This window comes from Cervus elaphus, chromosome 24 (assembly GCF_910594005.1).
Source record: "Cervus elaphus chromosome 24, mCerEla1.1, whole genome shotgun sequence".
Classification (NCBI taxonomy): domain Eukaryota; kingdom Metazoa; phylum Chordata; class Mammalia; order Artiodactyla; family Cervidae; genus Cervus; species Cervus elaphus.
The window spans coordinates 58,262,107-58,286,130 of NC_057838.1; the positions used below are offsets into that span (position 1 = coordinate 58,262,107).

Consider the following 24,024-nt stretch of genomic DNA (forward strand, 5'->3'; position numbering starts at 1 on the left):
CATTTTAACAATATTGATTCTTCCAATCCATGAACACGGTATGTTTCTCCATCTGTTTGTGTCCTCTTTGATTTCTTTCATCAGTGTTTTATAGTTTTCTATGTATAGGTCTTTTGTTTCTTTAGGTAGATATACTCCTAAGTATTTTATTCTTTTTGTTGCAATGGTGAATGGTATTGTTTCCTTAATTTCTCTTTCTGTTTTTTCATTGTTAGTATATAGGAATGCAAGGGATTTCTGTGTGTTAATTTTATATCCTGCAACTTTACTATATTCATTGATTAGTTCTAGTAATTTTCTGGTAGAGTCTTTAGGGTTTTCTATGTAGAGGATCATGTCATCTGCAAACAGTGAGAGTTTCACTTCTTCTTTTCCTATCTGGATTCCTTTTACTTCTTTTTCTGCTCTGATTGCTGTGGCCAAAACTTCCAACACTGTTGAACAGTAGTGGTGAGAGTGGGCACCCTTGTCTTGTTCCTGATTTCAGGGGAAATGCTTTCAATTTTTCACCATTGAGGGTGATGCTTGCTGTGGGTTTGTCATATATAGCTTTTATTATGTTGAGGTATGTTCCTTCTATTCCTGCTTTTTGGAGAGTTTTAATCATAAATGGGTGTTGAATTTTGTCAAAGGCTTTCTCTGCATCTATTGAGATAATCATATGGTTTTTATCTTTCAATTTGTTAATGTGGTGTATTACATTGATTGATTTGCGGATATTGAAGAATCCTTGCATTCCTGGGATAAAGCCCACTTGGTCGTGGTGTATGATTTTTTTAATATGTTGTTGGATTCTGTTTGCTAGAATTTTGTTAAGGATTTTTGCATCTATGTTCATCAGTGATATTGGCCTGTAGTTTTCTTTTTTTGTGGCATCTTTGTCTGATTTTGGAATTAGGGTGATGGTGGCCTCATAGAATGAGTTTGGAAGTTTACCTTCTTCTGCAATTTTCTGGAAGAGTTTGAGTAAGGTAGGTGTTAGCTCTTCTCTAAATTTTTGGTAGAATTCAGCTGTGAAGCCATCTGGTCCTGGGCTTTTGTTTGCTGGAAGATTTTTCATTACAGTTTCGATTTCCTTGCCTGTGATGGGTCTGTTAAGATCTTCTATTTCTTCCTGGTTCAGTTTTGGAAAGTTATACTTTTCTAAGAATTTGTCCATTTCATCCAAGTTGTCCATTTTATTGGCATAGAGCTGCTGGTAGTAGTCTCTTATGATCCTTTGTATTTCAGTGTTGTCTGTTGTGATCTCTCCATTTTCATTTCTAATTTTGTTAATTTGGTTCTTCTCTCTTTGTTTCTTAATGAGTCTTGCTAATGGTTTGTCAATTTTATTTTTTCAAAAAACCAGCTTTTAGCTTTGTTGATTTTTGCTATGGTCTCTTTAGTTTCTATTGCATTTATTTCTGCCTTAATTTTTAAGATTTCTTTCCTTCTGCTAACCCTGGGGTTCTTCATTTCTTCCTTCTCTAATTGCTTTAGGTGTAGAGTTAGGTTATTTATTTGGCTTTTTTCTTGTTTCTTGATGTAAGCCTGTAATGCTATGAACCTTCCCCTTAGCACTGCTTTTACAGTGTCCCATAGGTTTTGGGTTCTTGTGTTTTCATTTTCATTCATTTCTATACATATTTTGATTTCTTTTTTGATTTCTTCTATGATTTGTTGGTTATTCAGAAGCGTGTTATTTAGCCTCCAGGTGTTTGAATTTTTAACAATTTTTTTTCCTGTAATTGAGATCTAATCTTACTGCACTGTGGTCAGAAAAGATGACTGGAATGATTTCAATTTTTTTGAATTTTCCAAGACTAGATTTATGGCCCAGGATGTGATCTATTCTGGAGAAGGTTCCGTGTGCACTTGAGAAAAAGGTGAAGTTGATTGTTTTGGGGTGAAATGTCCTATAGATATCAATTAGGTCTAGCTGGTCCATTGTGTCATTTAAAGTTTGTGTTTCCTTGTTAATTTTCTGTTTAGTTGATCTATCCATAGTTGTGAGTGGGGTATTAAAGTCTCCCACTATTATTGTGTTACTATTAATTTCCTCTTTCATACTCGTTAGTGTTTGCCGTACATATTGCGGTGCTCCTATGTTGGGTGCATATATATTTATAATTGTTATATCTTCTTCTTGGATTGATCCTTTGATCATTATGTAGTGTCCTTCTTTGTCTCTTTTCACAGCTTTTATTTGAAAGTCTATTTTATCTGATATGAGTATTGCGACTCCTGCTTTCTTTTGGTCTCCATTTGCATGAAATATTTTTTTCCAGCCCTTCACTTTTAGTCTGCATGTGTCTCTTGTTTTGAGGTGGGTCTCTTGTAGACAGCATATGGGGTCTTGTTTTTGTATCCATTCAGCCAATCTTTGTCTTTTGGTTGGGGCATTCAACCCATTTACATTTAAGGTAATTATTGATAGGTGTGGTCCCGTTGCCATTTACTTTGTTGTTTTGGGTTCACGTTTATACAACCTTTCTGCATTTCCTGTCTAGAGAAGATCCTTTAGCATTTGTTGAAGAGCTGGTTTGGTGGTGCTGAATTCTCTCAGCTTTTGCTTGTCTGTAAAGCTTTTGAGTTCTCCTTCATATCTGAATGAGATCCTTGCTGGATACAGTAATCTAGGTTGTAGGTTATTCTCTTTCATTACTTTCAGGACGTCCTGCCATTCCCATCTGGCCTGGAGGGTTTCTATTGATAGGTCAGCTGTTATCCTTATGGGAATCCCTTTGTGTGTTATTTGTTGTTTTTCCCTTGCTGCTTTTAATATTTGTTCTTTGTGTTTGATCTTTGTTAGTTTGATTAATATGTGTCTTGGGGTGTTTTGCCTTGGGTTTATCCTGTTTGGGACTCTCTGGGTTTCTTGGACTTGGGTGGCTATTTCCTTCCCCATTTTAGGGAAGTTTTCAGCTATTATCTCCTCGAGTATTTTCTCATGGCCTTTCTTTTTGTCTTCTTCTTCTGGGACTCCTATGATTCGAATGTTGGGGCGTTTCACATTGTCCCAGAGGTCCCTGAGGTTGTCCTCATTTCTTTTGATCCTTTTTTCTTTTTTCCTCTCTGCTTCATTTATTTCCACCATTTTATCTTCTACCTCACTTATCCTATCTTCTGCCTCCGTTATTCTACTCTTGGTTCCCTCCAAAGTGTTTTTGATCTCATTCATTGCATTGTTCATTTTTAATTGACTCTTTTTTATTTCTTCTAGGTCTTTATTAAACAATTCTTGTATCTTTTCAATCTTTGTCTCCAGGCTATTTATCTGTAACTCCATTTTGTTTTCAAGATTTTGGATCATTTTTATTATCATTATTCTAAATTCTTTTTCAGGTAGATTCCCTATCTTCTCCTCTTTTGTTTGACTTGGTGGGCATTTTTCATGTTCCTTTACCTGTTGGGTATTTCTTTGCCTTTTCATCTTGTTTAGATTGCTGTGTCTGGAGTGGACTTTCTGTATTCTGGAGGTCTGTGGTTCCTTTTTATTGTGGAGGATTTACCCAGTGGGTGGGGTTGGACGATTGGCTTGTCAAGGTTTCCCGGTTAGGGAAGCTTGCGTCAGTGTACTGGTGTGTGGAACTTGATTTCTTCTCTTTGGAGAGCAATGGAGTGCCCAGTAATGAGTTTTGAGATGGGTCTATGTGTTAGGTGTGACCTTGGGCAGCCTGTATGTTGACATTCGGGGCTATGTTCCTGTGTTGCTGGAGAATTTGCGTGGTATGTCTTGCTCTAAAACTTATTGGCTCTTGGGTGGTGGTTGGTTTCAGTGTAGGTATGGAGGCTTTTGGACGGTCACTTATTACTTAAAGTTCCATGTAGTCAGGAGTTTTCTGGTGTTCTCAGGTTTTGGGCTTAAGTTTCCTGCCTCTGGATTTCAGTTTTATTCTTCCTGTAGTCTCAGGACTTCTCCAACTATACAGCACTGATAATAAAACTTCTAGGTTAATGGCGAAAAGATTCTCCCCCGTTAGGGACACCCAGAGAGGTTCACAGAGTTACATGAACAGGAGAAAAGGGAGGAGGGAGATAGAGATGAGCAGGAGGAGAAAAAGGGGGACTCAAGAGGAGAGAGACAGATCTCCGCAGCTGTCTGTTCCCAGAGTGTTCTCCGTATCTCAGACACCTACAAGGATTCACAGAATTGGATTGGGAAGAGAAGGGGAAAGGAGGAAATAGAGGTGTTCTGAGGTAGAAAACAGAGAGTCAAGATTGGGAGAGAATAATCTTCGGTTTAAAGATAGGGCTTCTCTTTTTTTTTTTTGTAAGGTTATAGTGTAGTGCAAATGAAAATGAAGAGTAGTAGAGGAGTACTAGAGGACTTTAAAAGAAATAAGAGAAAAAGAAAAATAGAAAATAAAAGAGAAAACGGAAAGAAAAAAAAAGAAGAAAAAAGAAAAAAAAAGAAAAAGAAAAAAAAGAAAAAAAAAACAAAAAAAAAGAAAGAAAGAAAAAAAAAATTTTTTTTCCCCTAATTAAAAAAATCGTAAAAATCTATGAAAATGAAAGTTAAGGAGTAATGGGGGCGTAATAGGGAATTTTAAAGGAAAATAAAAGAGAAAAAATAAAAAAGAAAAAATATAAAAAGAAAAAAAATTTTTTTTTTCCTTACTTAGAAAAAAAAAAAGTAAAAATATATCTAGGAATTTCTCTGGAGCTGTTGCGGTCAGTGTGGGTTCGGCTCAGTTTCAGATAGCTCCTCGTTCCAGCTTACACTTCTCGATATCTACAGGGCCCTTCCGGTGAAGTCGGTGTTTTCTACAGGGATTTTAATCTGTTGCACCAGTCCCTTCTGAAGTGGTTCCCTTTGTTTATTTGGCTTCTGTTTGCCGGTCTCTTCAGAGCCTCATTTCCGCCCTGACACAGGCGGGCAGAGGTGGACTCTTATTCAGGTAGCTAGTTCCCTTGCGCTGCTGGGAGGGGCTGACGCTGCGGGGAGGGGCTGGCCCTGCGGGGGCGGGCTGGCGCTGCCGGGAGCGGCTGACGCTGCTTTCTCCGTCTGCGCTGCTCAGGCTCCCGGCTGTTCTATATGGAGCGCGCCCCGCGCTGCGCGAGGTTCCAGCCCTCGGGTGTTACACAAAAGCGCGGAAGGGAAAGCTGCGCCCGCTCTCTGTGCCTTCCCCATCAGAGCGGTCCAGGCAGCGAGGGGCTTGATGGGCGCGCTATCCCCAGGTGTGGCACACTCACTCCCTTCCGCGGACCCAGTCTCAGTTTCCGCTGGCGCCAGTCGGGTGCGCGCGCCTTCCGCCCTCCGCGTCCCCAGCCCCAGTCCCCGCCCGCGCTGGTCGGGTGCCTGCGCCCTGTGTCTCACCGCGACCTTCCCCTCCCCCCTGCCTCCTGCCTCCGGCGGGGCTGGGCCGGTCCGCAGCCTGCGAGCTCTTCTCGGGACTTTCTCCGTCCCTTTGTTCTGCGAACGGCTGGCAGTGTGTTCCGGCCGGTTAATTTTCTCTCTCTTTTGGTCTCCCACAGTTCAAGTTGGCACCTCACAGAAGCTCCCTCCGATTGTCCTCAGGGCACTCAGGCCCGGACCCTAGCCCAAGCAAGGCCGCCTAAGACTCCCTTCCCGGAACGGGTCTCCGTCCTTAGCTCTTTTGTCTCACTTTTTATCTTTTATATTTTGTCCTACCTCCTTTCAAAGACAATGGTCTGCTTTTCTGGGCGCCTGATGACCTCAGCTAGCGATCAGAAGTTGTTTTGTGAAGTTTGCTCTGCATTCAGTTATTCTTTTGATGAATTTGTAGGAGAGAAAGTGGTCTCCCCGTCCTACTCCTCCGCCATCTTAGCTCCTCCAACTAAACACTTACACTATAATTTTTAAATGATTATTATTTTTAGCAACCTAACATCTGACAGCTTGATTAGATTCCCCGGTTCAATTCTGTTGAAAGAAAAGAACTGGAAACTAACTTACAAAGAACTTGCTCTCCAGTCACTAGAGTCAATAGGAATTACCTGTAGGGTTTCTAGAAGTTCTCACACTTCAAGACACTCTGTTTACAAAGTTATTAAAAAGAGTTAAAAACAATCCCATACAGCTTGAAATTGTGCATCTCACAATGCTCCCCACTGACTGTGCAAAAGGCCTCCATGTTCCTGCTAAATTTTCATTTTCCTGGTTGTTTGAGTGCATGCGCCCATGTGTAAGCACACACTCCATACCGCCCCAGTGGTTCAGGAGACCTACTCATTCACTCCCAAGTGGAAAACCTTAAGCCAATCACAATGTGAATGACCGAAAGCCAGCAAAATTCCTCTGTGACTAAAATGCTACCATGTCCATGTAAGAATACAAAACAAATACAAAAACCCACTAGGACCCAACTGCTTTAAGAACCTCTTTTGCTCTGGAGCCCAAAGCCAGAGACACCAGCTCAGGACTGGACTTACCTGAAGAGCAGCAGCACCGCCTGGGGAAAGGTCTGGAAATTGTTGTTCCTGTTGATCTGGTTGTTATCTCTCATGGCCACTTTCCCAAACATCTAGAGACAGAAATTGTTAGGGGAAAACGAAAAAATTTTATCATATAGAGGAAAAAAAACAAAAAAGCCCCCCACATGTGAATTTAGAACTCAAGTTCGGTCAATACCCAAAATGCCTGGCACTTGATTCATCCCACTGAGATGTGCTGGGCTCTGTTCTAACCACTGGGCACACCCTCAGCTCAGCACGTTCCACCCTGGGGAAGGGATGCAGAAATAACCGGACAGGCAGCCCTCCCAATGGGAGTTCGGCTGGTCCAGCTCCACGGGATCCCCGAGGCTGGGGGCTGGGGCCAGGGAAGGCCTCCAGGAGGAGTGAGGTTAAGGACTGGACTGAAGGGTAAGGAGAAGCCAGTCAGGCGACAAGGAGGGCAAAGGGTGCTCCAGGCAGAGGGAGCACGGCCTGCAAAGGAGCAGAAGCAACATGGCCTGGGTACTCCGGGAAATGAAGCCAAAGTGAGTGTGACAGACAGACCAAAGACAGGCTGCGGACAAGCATGGGGGGCCGGTGGGCTTTGCTTTAAGGGCCAGGAGAAGTTACTGAGTGCGTCACTCACAGAGATTATAGAAGCCGACTGACATTTAGGAAGAGCCTGATGCCCAGCAAAGATTCTCCAGTGAACATGGGGTGGTATGTGTGATGTGGTTTGCAGTTCTCTGTGACACTTAAGTTTTACACAAGGACGTTACGGCATAAAAGACATTTCGGGGCCCAGAGCACCAAAAGCTGCTGACATACAGGGGCTCAAGCACACTGACTCTTCATTCAAAACCCCTGGTGATACGGAATCTAGAAAGGTGGTACTGATGAACTATTTGCAGGACAACAATGAAGACGCAGACCCAGAGAAGAGACTTATGGACAAGGGCGGGGGGGTGGGGGTGCTGGTGGAGGAAGGAGGGGTGAGATGAATGCAGAGAGTAGCATGGAAGCGTATACACTACCATAGGTAAAATAGATAGCCAATGGGAATTTGCCGTATGCCTCAGGGAACTCAAGCCGGGGCTCTGTAACAACCTAGAGCGGTAGGAAAGGGTGGGATGTGGGAGGGAGGCTCAGGACGGAGGGGACACGTGTACAGCTATGACTAATTCGTGTTGATGTATGGCAGAAATCAAACCAAGATTGTAAAGCAATTATCCCTCAATTAAAAATAAACAAACAAGTAAAGCCCCTGGTGAGTCCTGGTGACTTGCACACGCTTCTCTGCTTTAAGAATACAAAAGTAGGGACCACCACTCTCTGCTACTGGAATACTTCTCCTCCTTCTCATCACAGCACTCCCTGACCTGAATCAGTGGACAGCAGGGCAGAGAGACCCCGGGGTGGGGGGTGTCCAGGACCACAGACTCCTCCACCTCCCTCTCCCCACAGAGGCTCTGCCCCCAACCCGGCTACTTCATGTTAGGGCTCAGTTGTGAGTGAGCTCCTATCCCCTCTTCACACCTCATGAGGGGCTGGAGAGCAGGCCCCAGGTCACAGAAGGGCTTGCTTCCATGCTTCTTTTAAGAAGGGTGCTTCTGAGGCAAGATAATGGTTCACTTCAGCCCCAGCATCTGAAATGCTTTCAGATGATAAACAGACTTTAGTATCACTCAGTATCCTCTTAGCAACGGTGGCGCAGAAAACAGGACAATTATGGCTTCTTTCAGTACTGCGCTCAGGCCGTGGCTACACTCAACTGTGGGTTTTCTCCACTAGTTTGCTCTCCTCAGACACAGAGCGGGGGTGGGGAGTGCCCTAAACCCAGCTTCCCCTGACACGTTCTAACCTCCTCAGGCCCTTCTAAGCCTGAGGCTCTCGCTGGTACAAGCCCTCTCCTGCAGGGCCAAGTCTTTCTCAACTTTGTTGCTCTTTAGCAGCCAAGCCTGGCTCAAAAACCATGACCTGCCTTTCCAGTCCACCTGTCCCAAGTGCAGCATGCTGGGGCGATGCAGCAAAGAGATCCAGGGGAGAGGTGCTGGAGCATACCTGCATGCCGATGACCGCGTAGATGAAGAACAGCATGGCGATGAGAAGGGCGACATATGGGAGCGCCTGGAAGACAGGAAGCACTTGGGTCAGCATGAGCCTCCTGCCCCCTGGCGCCGATGGCTCGGGGTGCAGGGAGGGGAGAAACTGAAGGCCCACATAGAGTACACCCTCTGTTCTTTTCCATGCTATACGGAAAGGACATCAGTAGTGAAGAAGAGCTTTTAAACCCCAGCACAGCTTCAGCCCTGAGGACAGCAGCCCATACACCTTGGGTTACGAAGCTGCAGGCATGATGTGCTGGCCACGGTCATCAACAGTGCGTCCTGCTCCTAAATAGCGTTACCTCTCAGAATAATGCTTAAATTTACTGTTGGATTCCTTTGTGAAACGACTGTAATTGATAAAATGGTTCCAAACTGCTTGCTTGCTTGCTTTCTTCTTTTGTGGGTGTGTTTGCAGCAGGGGCAAGCAGCTATTTTGCAAAGAAACATCTTTATGCAAAATCACCTTGTGTCTGCTGAAGTACTTCCTTAGAGTGAAGTGTTAGGAGTGGAATTACTGGGTCAGAGGGGAAGAACCACTGTCTGGCTGTGGCTATAGAAAGCAAGACGCTTTTCTTAAAATGCACCCTTTTTGAAAGAAATGCAGAGCTGGGGGCTGGGCCAGGGAAGAAAAGGAGCTAGCCGTGTGGTGGCCAAGCCTGGGCTCTCCTTAGGAACATCAAATAAAAGCATGGGTGTGAAGTCAGACAGACCCCTGGTCTTTTAAGCCAAGGCTCCTCAAATGCTTTTCTCCCTCATCTCAGGTGACAGAATATGTCCATGTGCTCAGCATGTCTCCAGGGAGTGCCCAGATTGTTAAGGCCAAGCTCACATGCATAAAACCTCCACTTGTTCTCCTATCTGAGAAAGGTCATCAGAAAGCCAGTGGCTAAAAACCTCCCAACTTGTGCCAGGTCTGGGTCTGTGACTGCCAGCTTGGCCCAGAGTAGCTGCACCATCGTGACAGCTGGGCTGGTTAACAGCCCCACAGGGTTAGTTCCAGGCTGTCCTTGCCATACCAACATGCATTTTCTCCTAGATAAGTGTTGAAGAATTTTGTTGGCACAGCTTCTCAATTTTTACGGTCCGCTACTTGGTGACATGAATTGATCCATAGTGACCAAAACCTTTTTAAAAAGGAAGAATGACATTATTGCTTGAATCATTCTATCTTTATAGCAGCTCAGTCACAAACATTGGTGCTCTGTATTAATAACAACAGTCTAGGCTTTAATCCCTTTCTAGGACCGAAGCTCACCTGCCTGGGACCCCCACTGGCCCTGCCTCTCTCAGAGTCGCAGCCTGGCTCCTTCCACAACCTCATTTTCCCCAACAGGACTCGTGAATTTCCTTCAAGTCTCTGGACTGACCTCCTTCCCCAAATGCACACCTTCTCCTCTTTACCTGTTAAAAATCTGCCCACTGTGGAAAAATGTCTCCTGAGATATTAACAACAGTTACTTGAGACGTGGGGGTGGGTTGTCCTCTGTGTATCTTTGGATAACTTCATTTGTTAATGTGAGCATTTATAGCTTTTGAATTAAAAATTGTCAAAAGATAAAGAAATGAAGAGCCATGACTTATTTTCTAATGTTTGTGTGCATCTACAAACTCCCCAAGTGGTGTACTTCTGGATAAGATTCAGGGCCCTTCACGATGGAGTAAGTCTGAAAGACTGGAACATCTGGTGTGGGGTGCCAGACGGTACAGGAGAAGCTGGGTTCTGTTTGGCACAGCCGGGAGAGTACTGCTGACAAAGGGCACCTGGCTTCTACCTAGATGCCCTTCACTATGCAATCCTGCCAGGCAGAGGACAGCCCAGGATGGGGGACAGTGTGCTGGCCCAGGCCAGTTGGTCTCTGACTTTGTATCTATCAACAGATCAGCCACCAGACTGGACTCTGGCATCCTTACGAGGCTTCCAGGGATCGGAAGCCTCTGATCCTCTGACCCTCCCTCTCTCAGACGTCAGCATTCACCCTGGGCATCCTGGGGAGGACAGAGGGGCATGGAGCCCCGTATCTCTATTGGCCTTGGAAATGCTGCAGAGATCTCAGCTCTGGGTCCTTACTGCTCTTTCTTCTGCTTCCTTAAGCAAGTCATCCTAAGTGATTTTCCCAAGCAATGCTGGAGAGGTCTCTTCTGCGTTCTACGTCCTCCACGGACCTTGAGGGTCACAGTGGTGCTGCAGAAGGGAGGGTGGATCCACCATGATAGGGGACAACCGCCGACTTACACATGATCTTCAAAGACAAAGAAGCCCTTGCCATGGCTCTTACCTGGAAGGACTTAATAAAAGTCCACAGCAGTGTCCGGATGCCTTCCCCTCTGCTGAGAAGCTTCACCAATCGCATCACTCGGAAAAGACGGAAAAAGGTGATGGAGATTCTATTGCTCTCTTCAGAGTTCTGAAGGGTTATCATGGAGAGGTCAAACCCAATGGAAAGTAGAACATGCAACACTTTCAGAAAAACAGCAACAGATGCACACAGAGGTGGCAGAGGTAAGAATTAAAGATGTGTTTCTAGGGCCTTTGCACCTTACAAAGCATGATATGAAAGGAGAAGTTACATGCTAACAACACAGAGCTTTGGAAAACTGCGTCCACACAGCACATGCATGTCCACGTGGTCTAGAGTGTTAAGAGGAGGACGCTGGGCTGGTCAAGAGTACTGGACACTGATGATGAATGCAAACCACTGCAGACACTGTTCTGGAAGGCCAATCATGGAGAATACAGAACAACTAGTGGAGGACTCGACATGGCCCAATAAACTCAAGGGAAAGGCCCAGCCCCCCGGGGACTAGTCACTGATCTTACCCCAGGTGTAGCGGTTGGGACAGGGACATTTTCACTTTCAGTTGGCTTTAAGAAATCAAAGATTGAAAATGCATTAATGAACTGGGAAGGAAGCTGGGGTTCAGGAGAATGGTCCCTCCCCACTTCTAAACATTCTGTGGTTTGTGTCTCAGGAGAACCCATGTGCTCTCTCCCTGAGGAAATGCCACGGCACTGCCTGGAGCTGGACTTGAGGGCGGGCAGCCACTGATGCAAGCTCGGACACACTACTTGCCAATCCGCACCCCAGGACGTGATGGTCTAAGTGGCTGACAGACGTCCAGTAGAAGATAATGCTGCAAGACCTCAGGTGTCCCCACACGCAGAAATGCAGGGTGGGATTCTATTTTCTTAGTCGGGGTTGTGCGTCTGTGCAACGAACTGCTCTGAGGGAAACCATTCCTAACCCTGGGGAACAGGATGACTCTACCAAGCAGGGAAAACTGAGTGGAAGCTGCGTGCGGTCCTCAAACCTCCCACACTCCAATCTGCACCCACAGAGCTGGGTGGGGCTGAGTCGGAGCACATGGGAGGGGGGCTGGTTACCCCCCCTGAAGCTGTCACAGCCCCGCTGGGAAGGCTCGGCTCTAGACAACTCCTGGGAAGCAGCAGCCTAGCACCAGCGCACCCTGGGCTTCTTCAGCACTGCTTCTGGCTGGGCTCCAGTCCCCAGGGTGCAGAACCCCAGCCCTCACTGCCCTGTGCTCACCTGCCTCCCCACTCAGGCTGGGAGCCCCCAGGGGCGGGGACCTCACCTCACTCCAGTCAGTGCCCAGCACAGCGTCTGGCACTTATCAGAGGTTCAGTAAGTGACTATGAGAATGCAAAGAGGTTGTAAGCCAACTCACAAATATCAGGAGGCATCTTCAAATTCAACAACAATGGCTGAACAAGAGTTGGGAAGTGCCAGCCTTCCCTCCAGTGGGTCACCTCTGCTGAAGTGGCCGGGCTATCCGGCAGCCAGCACAGGAAGGGGGCTCTTCTGGTTGGGGGGCCATGAACTGCTGGGTGCTCTCCAGGCCTCTAGGGAGCCTCTCTGCACGGCATGTCTGTATAGCTAAGGGATGCGCATGCACGCCTGGATGCACACAACAATCAGATGGGTTCTCCTCCCTGGAGATACGGGGAGAGGAAAAACTCCATTCTGAAGGCTCACTCTTGTTTACAGCTGCCTCCTAAGACCAAAACTAAAACTCTGTAAAATTCATAAAATATAAGGTATTTGGGCACGACACCTCACAACTGAAATTCAACAATGAGATTATGAAGCCAGGACTAACAGGTTCTGGTTGGGTTAGGAATGGGTCCTTGCTTCAGTTGGGATGCTCTTTTTACATTCCTTCTATTATCTCACCTCAAAAGAGACTGTATCTCCTTAAAGGGACAGATGATGGTTTTTAAAATGACTTTAACAAATGAAGGTCTTCATTTACCAAAGCTCTCCTGCTTTCCCACACCATCTCCCTCAGAGCTATGTGCAGGGGGCTCCAGTCTCACCCACATAGCTGGACTGTGAGGTGGTGTGTGCACGTGTATGTGTGCTCAAGGAGACCAGAGTGTGCACAAGACAACACTTGGTGGTATACTTTTGCAATGTTGTGTTAGACCTGCAAGAGAATAAAAGGCTGGTGGTCAGGGACCACACTCGTTTTGGCCATGACCTGGCTCAAGCCTCTCCAGGAGAGACCTGGCTGACCCCTCCCTAGCCTGCTCCAGGAATGACAGCTAGTACACCCCGCTGATGACATGGCAAAGTTAGCTGCCAAACGGACTTCTGAAGTGTATGTCTCTTTTTCAACTGCTGTCTCTGAAGTATGCCAGGTCTTGGGCTACAAACATGAAACCATGGGTAGTCTTGTTCAAAAAAAAAAACAAAGAGGAAGAGAGAGCATTTGTGGAGGGACAAGGCAGCATAACATGCAAGAATGGAAGCACAGGGCAAACGGCACACCAGGTTGCATGCATCGCCAGGGCAGCCTGGGACACCCCTCCCCGGCCCCCACATGCTATGCTGGGCAGGGAGGACGTCACTGGTAGCACTCAGGGAAAAGCGCAAGTTGCCAAAATATCTTACAAACTGAGGGATCCTGAGGACGGCTTTCCTAAACTACAAATGCCAGCCTGATGAAAAGGGCAGGCCAGCTCTCACCCTGGGCTACCCACAGGAACTGTCTGGGGCTCTTTAACACTTTGATGCCTGGGTCCTACTCCAAAGATTCTTATTTAAAGGACCTGGAGTATGCCCAAGCTTTGGGTATTTTTAAAAGCTCCCAGGTGGTTCCAACTCAGCCTGTCACTCACAACAGCTCATTCCCTTTAGATCTGGAGCAGCCACACAGAGTGGGGCCACCAGAAAAGCCCCACACAGGCTGTTACAGCTAAGCAATGGGTTCTTCTGGGGTTGATGAGGGTTCAGTACTCAGATGGATGCAAATTGAGTAGGGCCATCCCCATCTTCCTTATGAGGGATGGAGGAGGCTCACAAACCCAGGGAGCTGGTGAAGGGTATAGATGGACCATGAGCAAGACACTGCTCTGCCAGATTCCTGGGATCGACCACAGGATACCCCTAGAGGCCAGGACACTAGGGAAGGTCTCACTCCCCAGGGAGCTTCTATAGACAGCACTGAGGGCTAAATGACCAGTTTTCAATCAAGGGATTTCCAGTGTCATCCTGGGACCTGGGCTAGATGACCTTGGTAGCTCCTTCCTGAGATGCCAGTCTTTGTTCTGAAACCCTACAGGAGGATGGACCCTCAGCTTTAGGAAGCCAAACTATACACCAGGGTCTGGAAAGCCCCTTCCCACAGGGCTCCTAAGCAGGTTCTTGAGAGGTAGGCTCCGGGCTAACCCCCCTGTAGCTACAGGAGTCAAATGAGCCCTGAGTTCCCCAAGTGCACACGGAGCAGTCTGCATTTACGCATCAAATCTCATCTTTTCTTGAAAAAAACTGAAAGGATGCCATTTTCCAATCCAGACAGGAAGCAAGCCAGCATCTCAGCAAACCAGTTACCCTGAGGCATCCTGGGGAATTCCTATGGGGAGCCTCTGACTTCTGACCTAACAGGTAATACCTCTGGCACAGAAGCCTTCTGTATTGGGGATTGCTGAGTCTGTCTCCAGAAACCAGCTACCTGGTCCCTGGAAAAGGGTGAGCATACAGCATGGAGGGCTGAGCAACCTGACTGTTGATTCAGAACAAGAGACTGAGGGTAGCTATGGCCACCTGGTCCACCTGGGCCCATGACAAGGCAGCAACAGTTCTGAGGTCCCTGGGAGTGAGCTCCCTCTGTTGCTCCTGAGTGCCAACAATGCAGACACGGCTTCTAAACAAGTGTGCTGCCTCCCCAGCAGCAATGATAAAGGTGAAGTCTCAATGTCAGCGAAAGGAGTTATGGAGAATATGAGGCTGGGTCATTTCTCCACTCAAGGAACAAACAGGCATCAAAGAAGAAGCAAAAATGAGCCCACCAGTCCTCATCTGACATTTTAGCAGCTTGATGATGTGATGACCAACTGTGATGAAGACAAGTCCATGAGAGCTGTCAAACCACGACTGTGTTTGGGTGGGTGTTGGGGAGGACGGAGCAGGATGAAGAGGGTTGGGTGAGCATGCAGGCAGGACAATGGAAAGGGCCATCCAAACTGTTTTCACAAAGAACACAAATGCAGGCTTGACTGCTCATTTCCAGGTCAGATCAATTCATTCCTGTGACTATGCTGGCCTGTCACAGAGCCAAGTGTGATTGACCAAGATGGCCCCAGCTCAGGTGCCAGGCTGGAGACACAAAATAGGGCACAGCAAACAATTTAGATGACCACGACCCACAGCACTCCTGTGAAATTCAGCGAAAACCAAAGGTGGGGAAGCCAAAGACAAGAATACAGTCTTTTGAGTGCTTTTGCTTTAACGACTTCACCGTATATATGTTTATATATACTTGCCGCTACAATTTTCTAAAAACAAAACCAACATGAAAATCAATTAGGCAACAGAAAAGATCAACAGAAGTTGGGAGAGAGAGCACAGCAAATTAAACATTGCAAAAAATGATGACTTATGGCAGCTAAAAACAGCCAACAATGGACCAAGAATATTCATGCTCAGCTGAGTCAGGAGTGCAAGGGACAGGCCACCAGGGAAATCTTGTGTGCTGCTTCCCTGCAGAAATAGGTGTGGGAGAGGGCAGGGTGGAGGAGCCACTGGTTACATTGGGAGAGTTATGTCACCAGAGGTTAAGGACACCTCGTCTCTCTTTGTCTCTGTGCTGTGGCCTGCGGGTCACAGATGCCCAGTAAAGATGTGATGAAGGACTGAGTGAATGAGAAGGTGGCCGTGAGCATCCCTTCTACATGGAGGCCCAGCACAGAAACGCTGAGGCCCCCTAAGGTCTCCTACTGGCCCAGGGTGTTGACCTGGCACTGCTCCCAGCTCAGGGAGGTTTGGTGTCAGGCTCCATCTGACCGGGGGAAAGGTCACAGTTGCTGAAAAACAGTACAAGGATGTTGACCGGTGTGATTTTTGAAAGCCTGATGGAATGCCAATGAAAGCCTGTACTGCACAGACACCCCAGAGTCAAATGCTAACTACAAAACTGTCTGTGGGCTTTTACAGACCTGTGGCTTTCCTGACCAATGCAAGGTGAAGGAGGACACGTCCGAGACACCACTGAGCAGGGCTGAACCAGAGGGAAGGTGCAGTGGGCTCAGCCCCAGCACACAGTGAGGCAGCCAGGAAGCTGCGAATGCTTCTGGGGGTGCACCAGAGCGGGGGTCAGGCATTAGAGAGTCGGGGTGTCCACCTGCTGCACAAACCCTGGCCACATCCTGGTGCACAGAAACTAAGTATGAACTCCACCACCTGCACGACAGCACTCCAAGGAGACCTGCTCAAACTATCATTTATGATACTCTCACTTGCGTTAGAGACCACCTCTGACTTAAGGGTCTGGGTCCAGAATGTTCACCTAAGTTTCCTTTGATGGAGGCTGTAAGTGCTGTATGCGGTGAGATGATTAGGCAGGCAGATGTCTGGTTGTAAACTGAGAAGAGAGCCCAGGGCCACCCAAGGAGGGTCCTGCTGTTCTCCCAGCATCAGATTATTTTTATAACTGAGCATAATTTACACATTAGGAATGGCAATTTTATACCTGACTCGGGGAGTATTTTCACATAAAGTGGAATTTATAGACATCTAGGCTTATGGAGGTTGGCGGATCTGTGTACCTAAGTCTAGCAACATAATATTTCAGTACCTGGTCATGGCATGAAGTTGAGTGTCACAAGGCTTAATTCACATCCTCAAGAACACGGTAATGTCTTACAGTTCATTTCACTTATTATTACAAGGAAAACCTACATTTAAAGTAATGATGCTGTATCTCCCTAACACTTTGGGGTTTTTAGCAAGTACATTCATAAATACTCCTATCGTTTTATCATTGCAATGTACCTACGAAGCAGGGAGGGCAGACCTCATTCACCCTGGTGGGTCCATGAGGGAACTGAGGCCCGGGTCCAGTGGTCCACTACTCTATACTCCACTATCAGCCTGGCCCCCAAAGCAGTGGCATATAGAGATCTCCTTCTCCTTATTTGATACAGGCTGTCTGGGCACCAGGATGGACCATACAATCCCACAGATGTCAGCCAGGCAAAGCGTGGCAACCTGTTCCCAGCCAGGCGTTAGGGTCAGAGGGCCAGGCTGGCTTCGTGGAGCAGGAAGCCCCACACAGCACACAGAAACCCACCCCATGCTCCACCCGTCCCTGCAAAGGGCGCCACTCAACCGGGGCACACACGCTTGACACCCACAGAGGTCTGCTGATGCACTGGGGCCAGACTAGGTGGGCAGGGCCAGTTCTGCCCGCAACAGGCCCTCCTGGTCGAGGCATGGGTCAGATCCCAGAGGGGCCGGTGGGAGGTGATGCTGCCCTTTTTTGGAGCCTTTGAGTTTTGAGGCGGGTTCTCTGGATGTTTCCTAAAGGGTGGCAGGGTGTCACTCCAGCTACCTCACTGCTCCCCAACACGGGATTCAACTGGGTGCAACACAGGAGCGCTGACACCCTCTCCTGATATACTCAGGGCTCCCCTTGCCTGGCCTGGGGCAGCCTTCTATCTGCATCACCACTTGGGGAGCTAGGACGGGGATGTTCTCCAGCGTCACCAGTAGGCCCGGGTACAGGTGAGGATACCTAGGGCACGGCTGTGCGGTTTCTCTCCTGTACTTCCACAGAACCACGGTGGGCGCCAGGACCCACATGATGAGCTCTGTTTTCCAGCTGGAAAAACTGAGGCATTAAGCAGCCGGGGGCCTTGCCAAGGTCAGACAGCTCCTGGGTGGCAATGCTCACATACCCACATAATTAACTCCCAGCCCTTAACATCTTAAGAAGGTCTTTAATAATCATGTTTTCATTCCAAAATGGCAATTCCACATTTACCTCCCCACTGTCATTCAGGGGAAGGGGATGGGGGCGGGAAGGAAAATAGTCTTTTGGAATAAAAGTGGAAGTCGCTTACTTGTGTCTGACTTTGCGACCCCATAGACTATACAGTCCATGGAATTTTCCAGGCCAGAATACTGGAGTGGGTAGCCGTTCCCTTCTCCAGGGGATCTTCCCAACCTGGGGATCGAACTGGGGTTTCCTGCATTGCAGGCAGATTCTGTACAACCTGAACTACCAAGGAAGCCCTTGGAACAAACGTGTGCGTGAATTTCTAAATGTATATAGAGGTGCATGGGGAGGGTTTCTGGTCTCTTCCACATTAGACTTAATGAAAACAATTAGGTTTATAGGACACAAAGTTTGCTACTTACATTCACTTCAGTTATAGCAATATCAACGACGCTACCAACAACAATTAAGGCATCAAAAGTGTTCCATGCATCAGTGAAATAGTGCTGTTAGGCAAGCAGTCAGAAGCCACAGAAGAGAGGAAGCACAACAGGAAAAAAAGAAGAAAAGGACAGTGTTATAAAAGGGGAACATTCTAGCATGAAGCCATTTGGCTACTTAAAAAATCGCCCTAAAATAAAAATATACTAGGTACGTCATTTTGAGTATCACTTCTGACATAGCAAATAAAAACAGTCACAAGTGCCTGTCTTGCCCTGCCTACTGCACCATCGTCAGTCCCGCCAAAGACAATTCGTGTCTCAAAAGGCCTGCAGATCAAGTTCTACGCTAAGAGGCCTCTTTTCCACACTCTCCCTAGCAAACTCCTGGTTTTGGGTCAAGTGCGATCGGGCTCTGTGACTTGTCCAGGTGATGCAGTGCAGGGTGGGGTGGGTGTGCAGACAGAGACAGGACGGGAGGTGCTCCGGGCGGGCACATACTCACGTCGGCTTCGCTGAGGGCCACGTCTACAATGCTGCCGATTACGATGAGGGAGTCAAAGGTGTTCCAGGCGTCACTAAAGTACCCCTGGACAGAGCAGGCGGGGGCAGACGTTCATGAGCACGTAGGAAGGAGACGCCTCCATGCCGACCACATGGGGACACACCCAGGCCCCGCAGCACCCACGGAAACCAGGAGCCAAAGGGAAGTGACCACACTGTCCACCGGTGGAGAGGGATGTGGGGCGGGGCACCTAAATGTGTGAAGGAGTCCATACACGCTCGCAAACACACACATATACGCACACGCATGCATGCACGCACACACAATGCAGATCTTGGTCCTAGGAGGCACTGGACCAAGCCACATACCTGCAGGACAGACAAGAGGGAGGCACTTGGCGATTCTGCCCTGGCACCCAGAGTCACAACCCCAAGCTGAGGGAGAAGGCCTTCCTACTCCTTGCGTGGGGTCCCCAATCACCCCACTTCCTTTCCCCAACTTGAGCACTATGATCGGCATTTCACACATTCTCACTTGTGTGCCCTTGAAACAAACCAGTATCCCTGCCCCTCCTCACCAGTTGAAGTACTGCAGAGGGCATGTCCTGTAAGGATGTCCTCACAGAGCTCTTGGTCAAAGGGACATGAAGGTTTACAGGGAGACTGGCCGGTGATGCACAGGGTCCAGGTACAGAGGTGCGGGCGCGGGGTCAGTGCAGGCAAAGTCTCATGGGGAAGGAGCACTGAGCGAGGGTGATGATGATCGAGGCTCCCACTGCCCCCCAGAGCAGCATCAACCCCCCAAGAGGCTCCTCTTTCTCTCCATCTCTGTCTTCCCCTCCCTCTGCATCCTCCAGGCTGAGAGGGCTCCTCTCCATCCCACAAATCCCCACTAGGTTCTTCCTCACTTCCAGAGACCTCTGCAAACCTGGCCTCCCCAACCCTACACTACCTGCCCACATCCACTTCCTCCTTCAGGCTCAGCTCAAATGCCAATGACCTGATGGCTTCTTTTCAGGTCCTCCTCACCTACAGCTCCCATCCTGGGGACTTGGCCTCTCTCTTGTTCTCTGAAGCTGTGATCACAGCTTCTGGGGTCTGTGCCTGCAGGTCGACCCTGGGATAAGCCCTCTGAGAATGAGGACTGTGCTGACTACTCTGCCCACCCCCCATTCCAGGGCTCTGAGCTCAGATGGTGCCTGACATGTGGCAAAGCCTCCACCTTCCATCAGCATGCATCCTCTAGGTCATTCAGCTCTGCTCTATTGTCATTGTTTCGGGTTCTTGAATCTTGTGGAAGGTAGAACATTCCCAAGATCTAACTTAAAAATCCATGTACACGTGGCACACACTCTGCATCCTTTTCTGGGCTCAGCACAGTAGGGGCTATGTTAGTGCCTGTCGTCTCCTGATGGTCCCCAGGAAGCCCTCTATTGGAAGGCGTGGTGGGAGCTCTGTGCCCAGAGGTTTCTGGTTGCAAGGGCAACACCTGAAAATTCACTGTGTCTTTTCAATAAGACAACGTGCTGTGGACATAAAAATTCCAGTCTGAACTAAATAACAAGGGGCCCAGCATGCTTACAACTGGGTGTACCTAGTGCTGGATCAAGAAGACCAGCACAGACGGTTCTGTGAAGTCAGGTCCCAGGAACTGGTATCAAGTGCAGGCCCAGAGGGAGCCGCTGCAGAGTCCAGGCCCTTTATGCCACTGTGGAGGTGGACGGGCTGGCTGTTGCAGTAGCTGTGGTAGAGATGCCCATCCTGATCACTGTTAATCACCCCAGGTGCATTTACAGGGGAGCTCTAACACTGCCTGAGGGTTTGGGATTTTTAATCAATTTCATCTTAAAGAATGTACAATCTTCCCAACCAACTGCCGTGACTTCTGACCCCAGCCCCCCCATCTCCTCTCTCCTCCCTTCCCACAATCCCAGTGCCTCCCTCATCATTCCTCACACTCATGACTGTCACCTCCCAGACCCCTCTGTCAGCCTCTAACCAGTAAGCAAAAGCCTTCCTGCCCCAACTCTGGTGATCTGTGGTACATGTTACATGTCTGACGGGAGGGTCTGCTCAATAAACACCACATCTCACATCTTAGAGCTTCTCTTCTCACGATGCAGGGCTCTTGGCTGGCAAAACTGAGGAGAAGGGGGCCCCCATGTGAGGACAGGACTTGTGCCCCTCAACAAACCAGCCGTGCTGGTCAGCAATGAGACCAGCACCAGGCCGGAAAGGCACGTTCTACTTCCCTCACCAAGGACGACGCCGGACCACAAAGTCCGCTGATGACGCAGTGTGCGGAATGCCAGCACTGCACTGGACTGTGAGAACACGTGTTTGTTCTCAGGTTATTCACATCACCGCAAAGAGTAACACATAGTGGGCTAACCAGCGGCCTAGCCACAGAGCACACTCTTGGGGGCAGAGCCTGTCCTTTTTGTAGGGACTTAACAGCAACACAGAGTCACAGGGCACGTGCAGGGCCTTCCCCTATCCTCCAGAGAGGAACTGATGCCTTAGAAACATGTGGTTGTCAGGAGCAACTGGGCCTCGAGAGAGACAGAGAACAGTAAAGACCCACTGTCCATCCTGTCCATCCCGCACCCATCAGCCCCTGCCCTGTCCTGCTAATGACACCTCCCTTAGCGAAGGCCACACCCACCACCTGCGCACTCAGTCCCACTCTGCTTTAGACTTTATTCCTCAGGAGCTCCTCTCAGGAGTCTCCATCTCTCCAGAGCGGTCAGTGTTCATCTCTGGACCATTCCTATCAGCCTATGAACTATTCTCCAGCTGGCCCAGCCCAGCCCACTGTGATGTATGAAGTCACTCAGAACCAACCTGATAGCGACTTGACCTTTGGGGTCCCAGAACTCTTTGGCAACTTCATCAACTCCCTCTCCGGAGAGTCCACTGCACTAAGTCGTGCCTAAATTCCAGAGGGTTCCTGGACTGACACCCCTAATCTAGGAGACAGGAGGCTGGAGTTGGTGCAGGTGCCTGGAAGCCATAGGCTCTGGCCAGGCGGCTCTGCTAGGGGTCCAGGGGAGGCAGAGAATGCCAGCCCGCCCCTTCTTCCCACATCCCCTTTCCCTGTTTAGTAGCCTCCTCTGTAATAAAGTCACTGTCAAGTGACTATGACTCAGCCCCTACCCTTCCCATCAAAGTCACCACAGCATCTGGTAACCAGCAGGTTAGGCCAGGGCTTCTAGCATGGCACTGCCTTCATGCTCTCCCCTCTTAGCCCGTACAAGAGGGTCTCCTACAACTGAATGCTGAGGCCAGGGGGCCCGCATGTAGAACCAGCAGACCCTAGCAGCCCAGTAAGAGTTGGCCCTTATTATTTTTTGTCCTTTCTCACCCATTTGAAAGAACCAAGCAAGTCATTCACAAGCAATAACGTCGATTATTCGAAAACACTTCTTACTCTGGAAATTCAAAATCATAACCCAGATTAACATGGACGTAGGACCAGGAAGTTTGCTGTTTCTAAGAACTCCGTCCTGACTGTCCATTAGTGCCATCTCCTGCCCAACCACATGCTCCTGGGAGCAGAGTCGGACCCACAGCCAGGACAGAGCATAGGCGCGGCATGGGTTAGGCAGCAAGGTGTTTGCAGTGGAAACGAGAAGAGAAGACCAAGTCCATGCTCTTTTTGCTGCCTGGAGTCTCTCTGCAGATTGAAGAAGCTGAGGCAATCACTGGCCTTTTGGGGTTTACTGAGGCAGCTGAATCACCTACCAACTTCTGCCAGGGATTATCTAGGAAGCATTCAACCCAAGAGTTGACCCACCATGCCAGCTTTGGGCAGAAACTGTCACTGACAGCTTTCTAACCAGCATAAGCCTTTTCAAAAGGCAAGCAGAGGCTTGGAGAAAAACAAATTCACATTTGGTCACTCTGCTCTGCCTAAACCTCCTGTGATGGAAGAGCAGATAGTGTCTTATGCCAAGAGTCTGAACTCACAGGCTCATCCACCCATTCTTTTTTTCCTTCCATCACTTTTCTGAGTAACCTGCATGTAGCAGGTGTCGCGTGAGACAAACACAAAGCCTGTGACCTTGAGCAGCTGCTCATCAGCTAATGGAGGGAGAGACACGGGTGGTACTGATGCACAGTGAGCATCTAACACAAGCACACGTGCAGGGGGAGCTGACCCTGGCTGGGCTGGGGGGACACTGTCACAGAGGAGCCCACATTCCAGACAGGCCTTAAAAGACAACGAGGTGGACAAAGGGCTTCCAGACACAGAAGCATGAGCCACAGAGAAGTCCAGCAGGCTAACAGCTGGGGATGGGGGCAGAGGAGGAATGGCCGGGAAGTCACGACCAGAAATGAGGCAATATGTAAGTGCACTAGTGTCTGGTGCAGGACTTTGAATACTCAACAGAGAAATACCTCCCCCACACTCCCTGCCACACATACACAATAGGTGCACGGTCACCTGTGGGTTTAAAGCGAGTGTGCAGAAGGGGGAAGGAAAGGGCTGAGACCAGAGGCAGGAGATGGTTCAGCAGCTGAGTGACACAGGAGGGAGTGGGGCAGGGGAGCCTGGGGTGGCACAAGCTGGCCTCCGAAGCCCTGGGCATGGACGTGTCTTACTAGGGGAGAAGGGGACCAGAAGGGAGCTGTGGACCCAGGTCTGGACGGGACAGCTGAGCCCACAGATGAGCCTGATATCAAGTTCTAGTTCGTGTTTCCTCTCAAGTGTTGTTATTTGGCATTAAAACACATCACTGAGATACATGTACTCACTATGAACTGAAAAGATAGTATCAAGGTTTCATTCTAGGAGGTGCAGAATATACTCCAGGAAAACTGCTAGCGCTGACTGAGCAGCCTTATTTCTGGCAGGGACCCAGGGGAGGGAATGCTGTCCTGGGAGGTGGACAGAACCAGGTGCCCCGTGTTTGCCACACGTCTGCTCTGCACAGAAACAGGAGGACAGTGCTCAGCCGCTTTCTTCTTCCTCCAAATCCCGTAACTCGATTTTTTCCACACTCCAGTGTCTTGGCGTGTAGACCAGGCATTTTCAAGGCACACATGACCCTTGAACAATGCGGGTTTGAAATGTGCAGGTCCACATACACACAGATATTTTTCAGTAGTAAATCTCACAGCACAACGTGGTCCATGGTTGGACTAATCCACGGATGCAGGGGAACCTCAGATAAGGAGGGGCGACTCTAAGTTATACTTGGATTAGCCTGCATGTTGTTCAAAGGTCAAATGTAGAACCAAGAGCAAAATGCTTAGAGGTCTAAAACGTGGGAACAAAGTGTGGCTCCCTGAAGAAAGGCCCATGGCGGAGGCAGATAACATAGTTGACCACATGTTGGACAAGACACCACACGGGT

General features: G+C 48.6%; 1 protein-coding gene across 5 annotated transcripts in view; it reads right to left on the bottom strand.

Moving 5' to 3' along the window:
* The window catches only part of CACNA1D (calcium voltage-gated channel subunit alpha1 D), a 344,231-nt gene that overhangs the window by 36,686 nt on the left and 283,521 nt on the right, over nucleotides 1-24,024 (bottom strand). For 2 of the 5 annotated variants that reach the window (XM_043886200.1, XM_043886201.1), the window contains 5 exons: nucleotides 18,666-18,749; nucleotides 11,305-11,349; nucleotides 10,763-10,891; nucleotides 8,440-8,505; nucleotides 6,376-6,467 (listed from right to left, as the gene is read on the bottom strand). In XM_043886200.1, the coding sequence (XP_043742135.1) occupies nucleotides 6,376-6,467; nucleotides 8,440-8,505; nucleotides 10,763-10,891; nucleotides 11,305-11,349; nucleotides 18,666-18,749 (416 nt within the window). Of the gene's footprint in view, nucleotides 1-6,375; nucleotides 6,468-8,439; nucleotides 8,506-10,762; nucleotides 10,892-11,304; nucleotides 11,350-18,142; nucleotides 18,227-18,665; nucleotides 18,750-24,024 lie in introns of all 5 variants that reach the window. The other 3 variants (XM_043886202.1, XM_043886203.1, XM_043886198.1) reach the window with 2 other exon arrangements.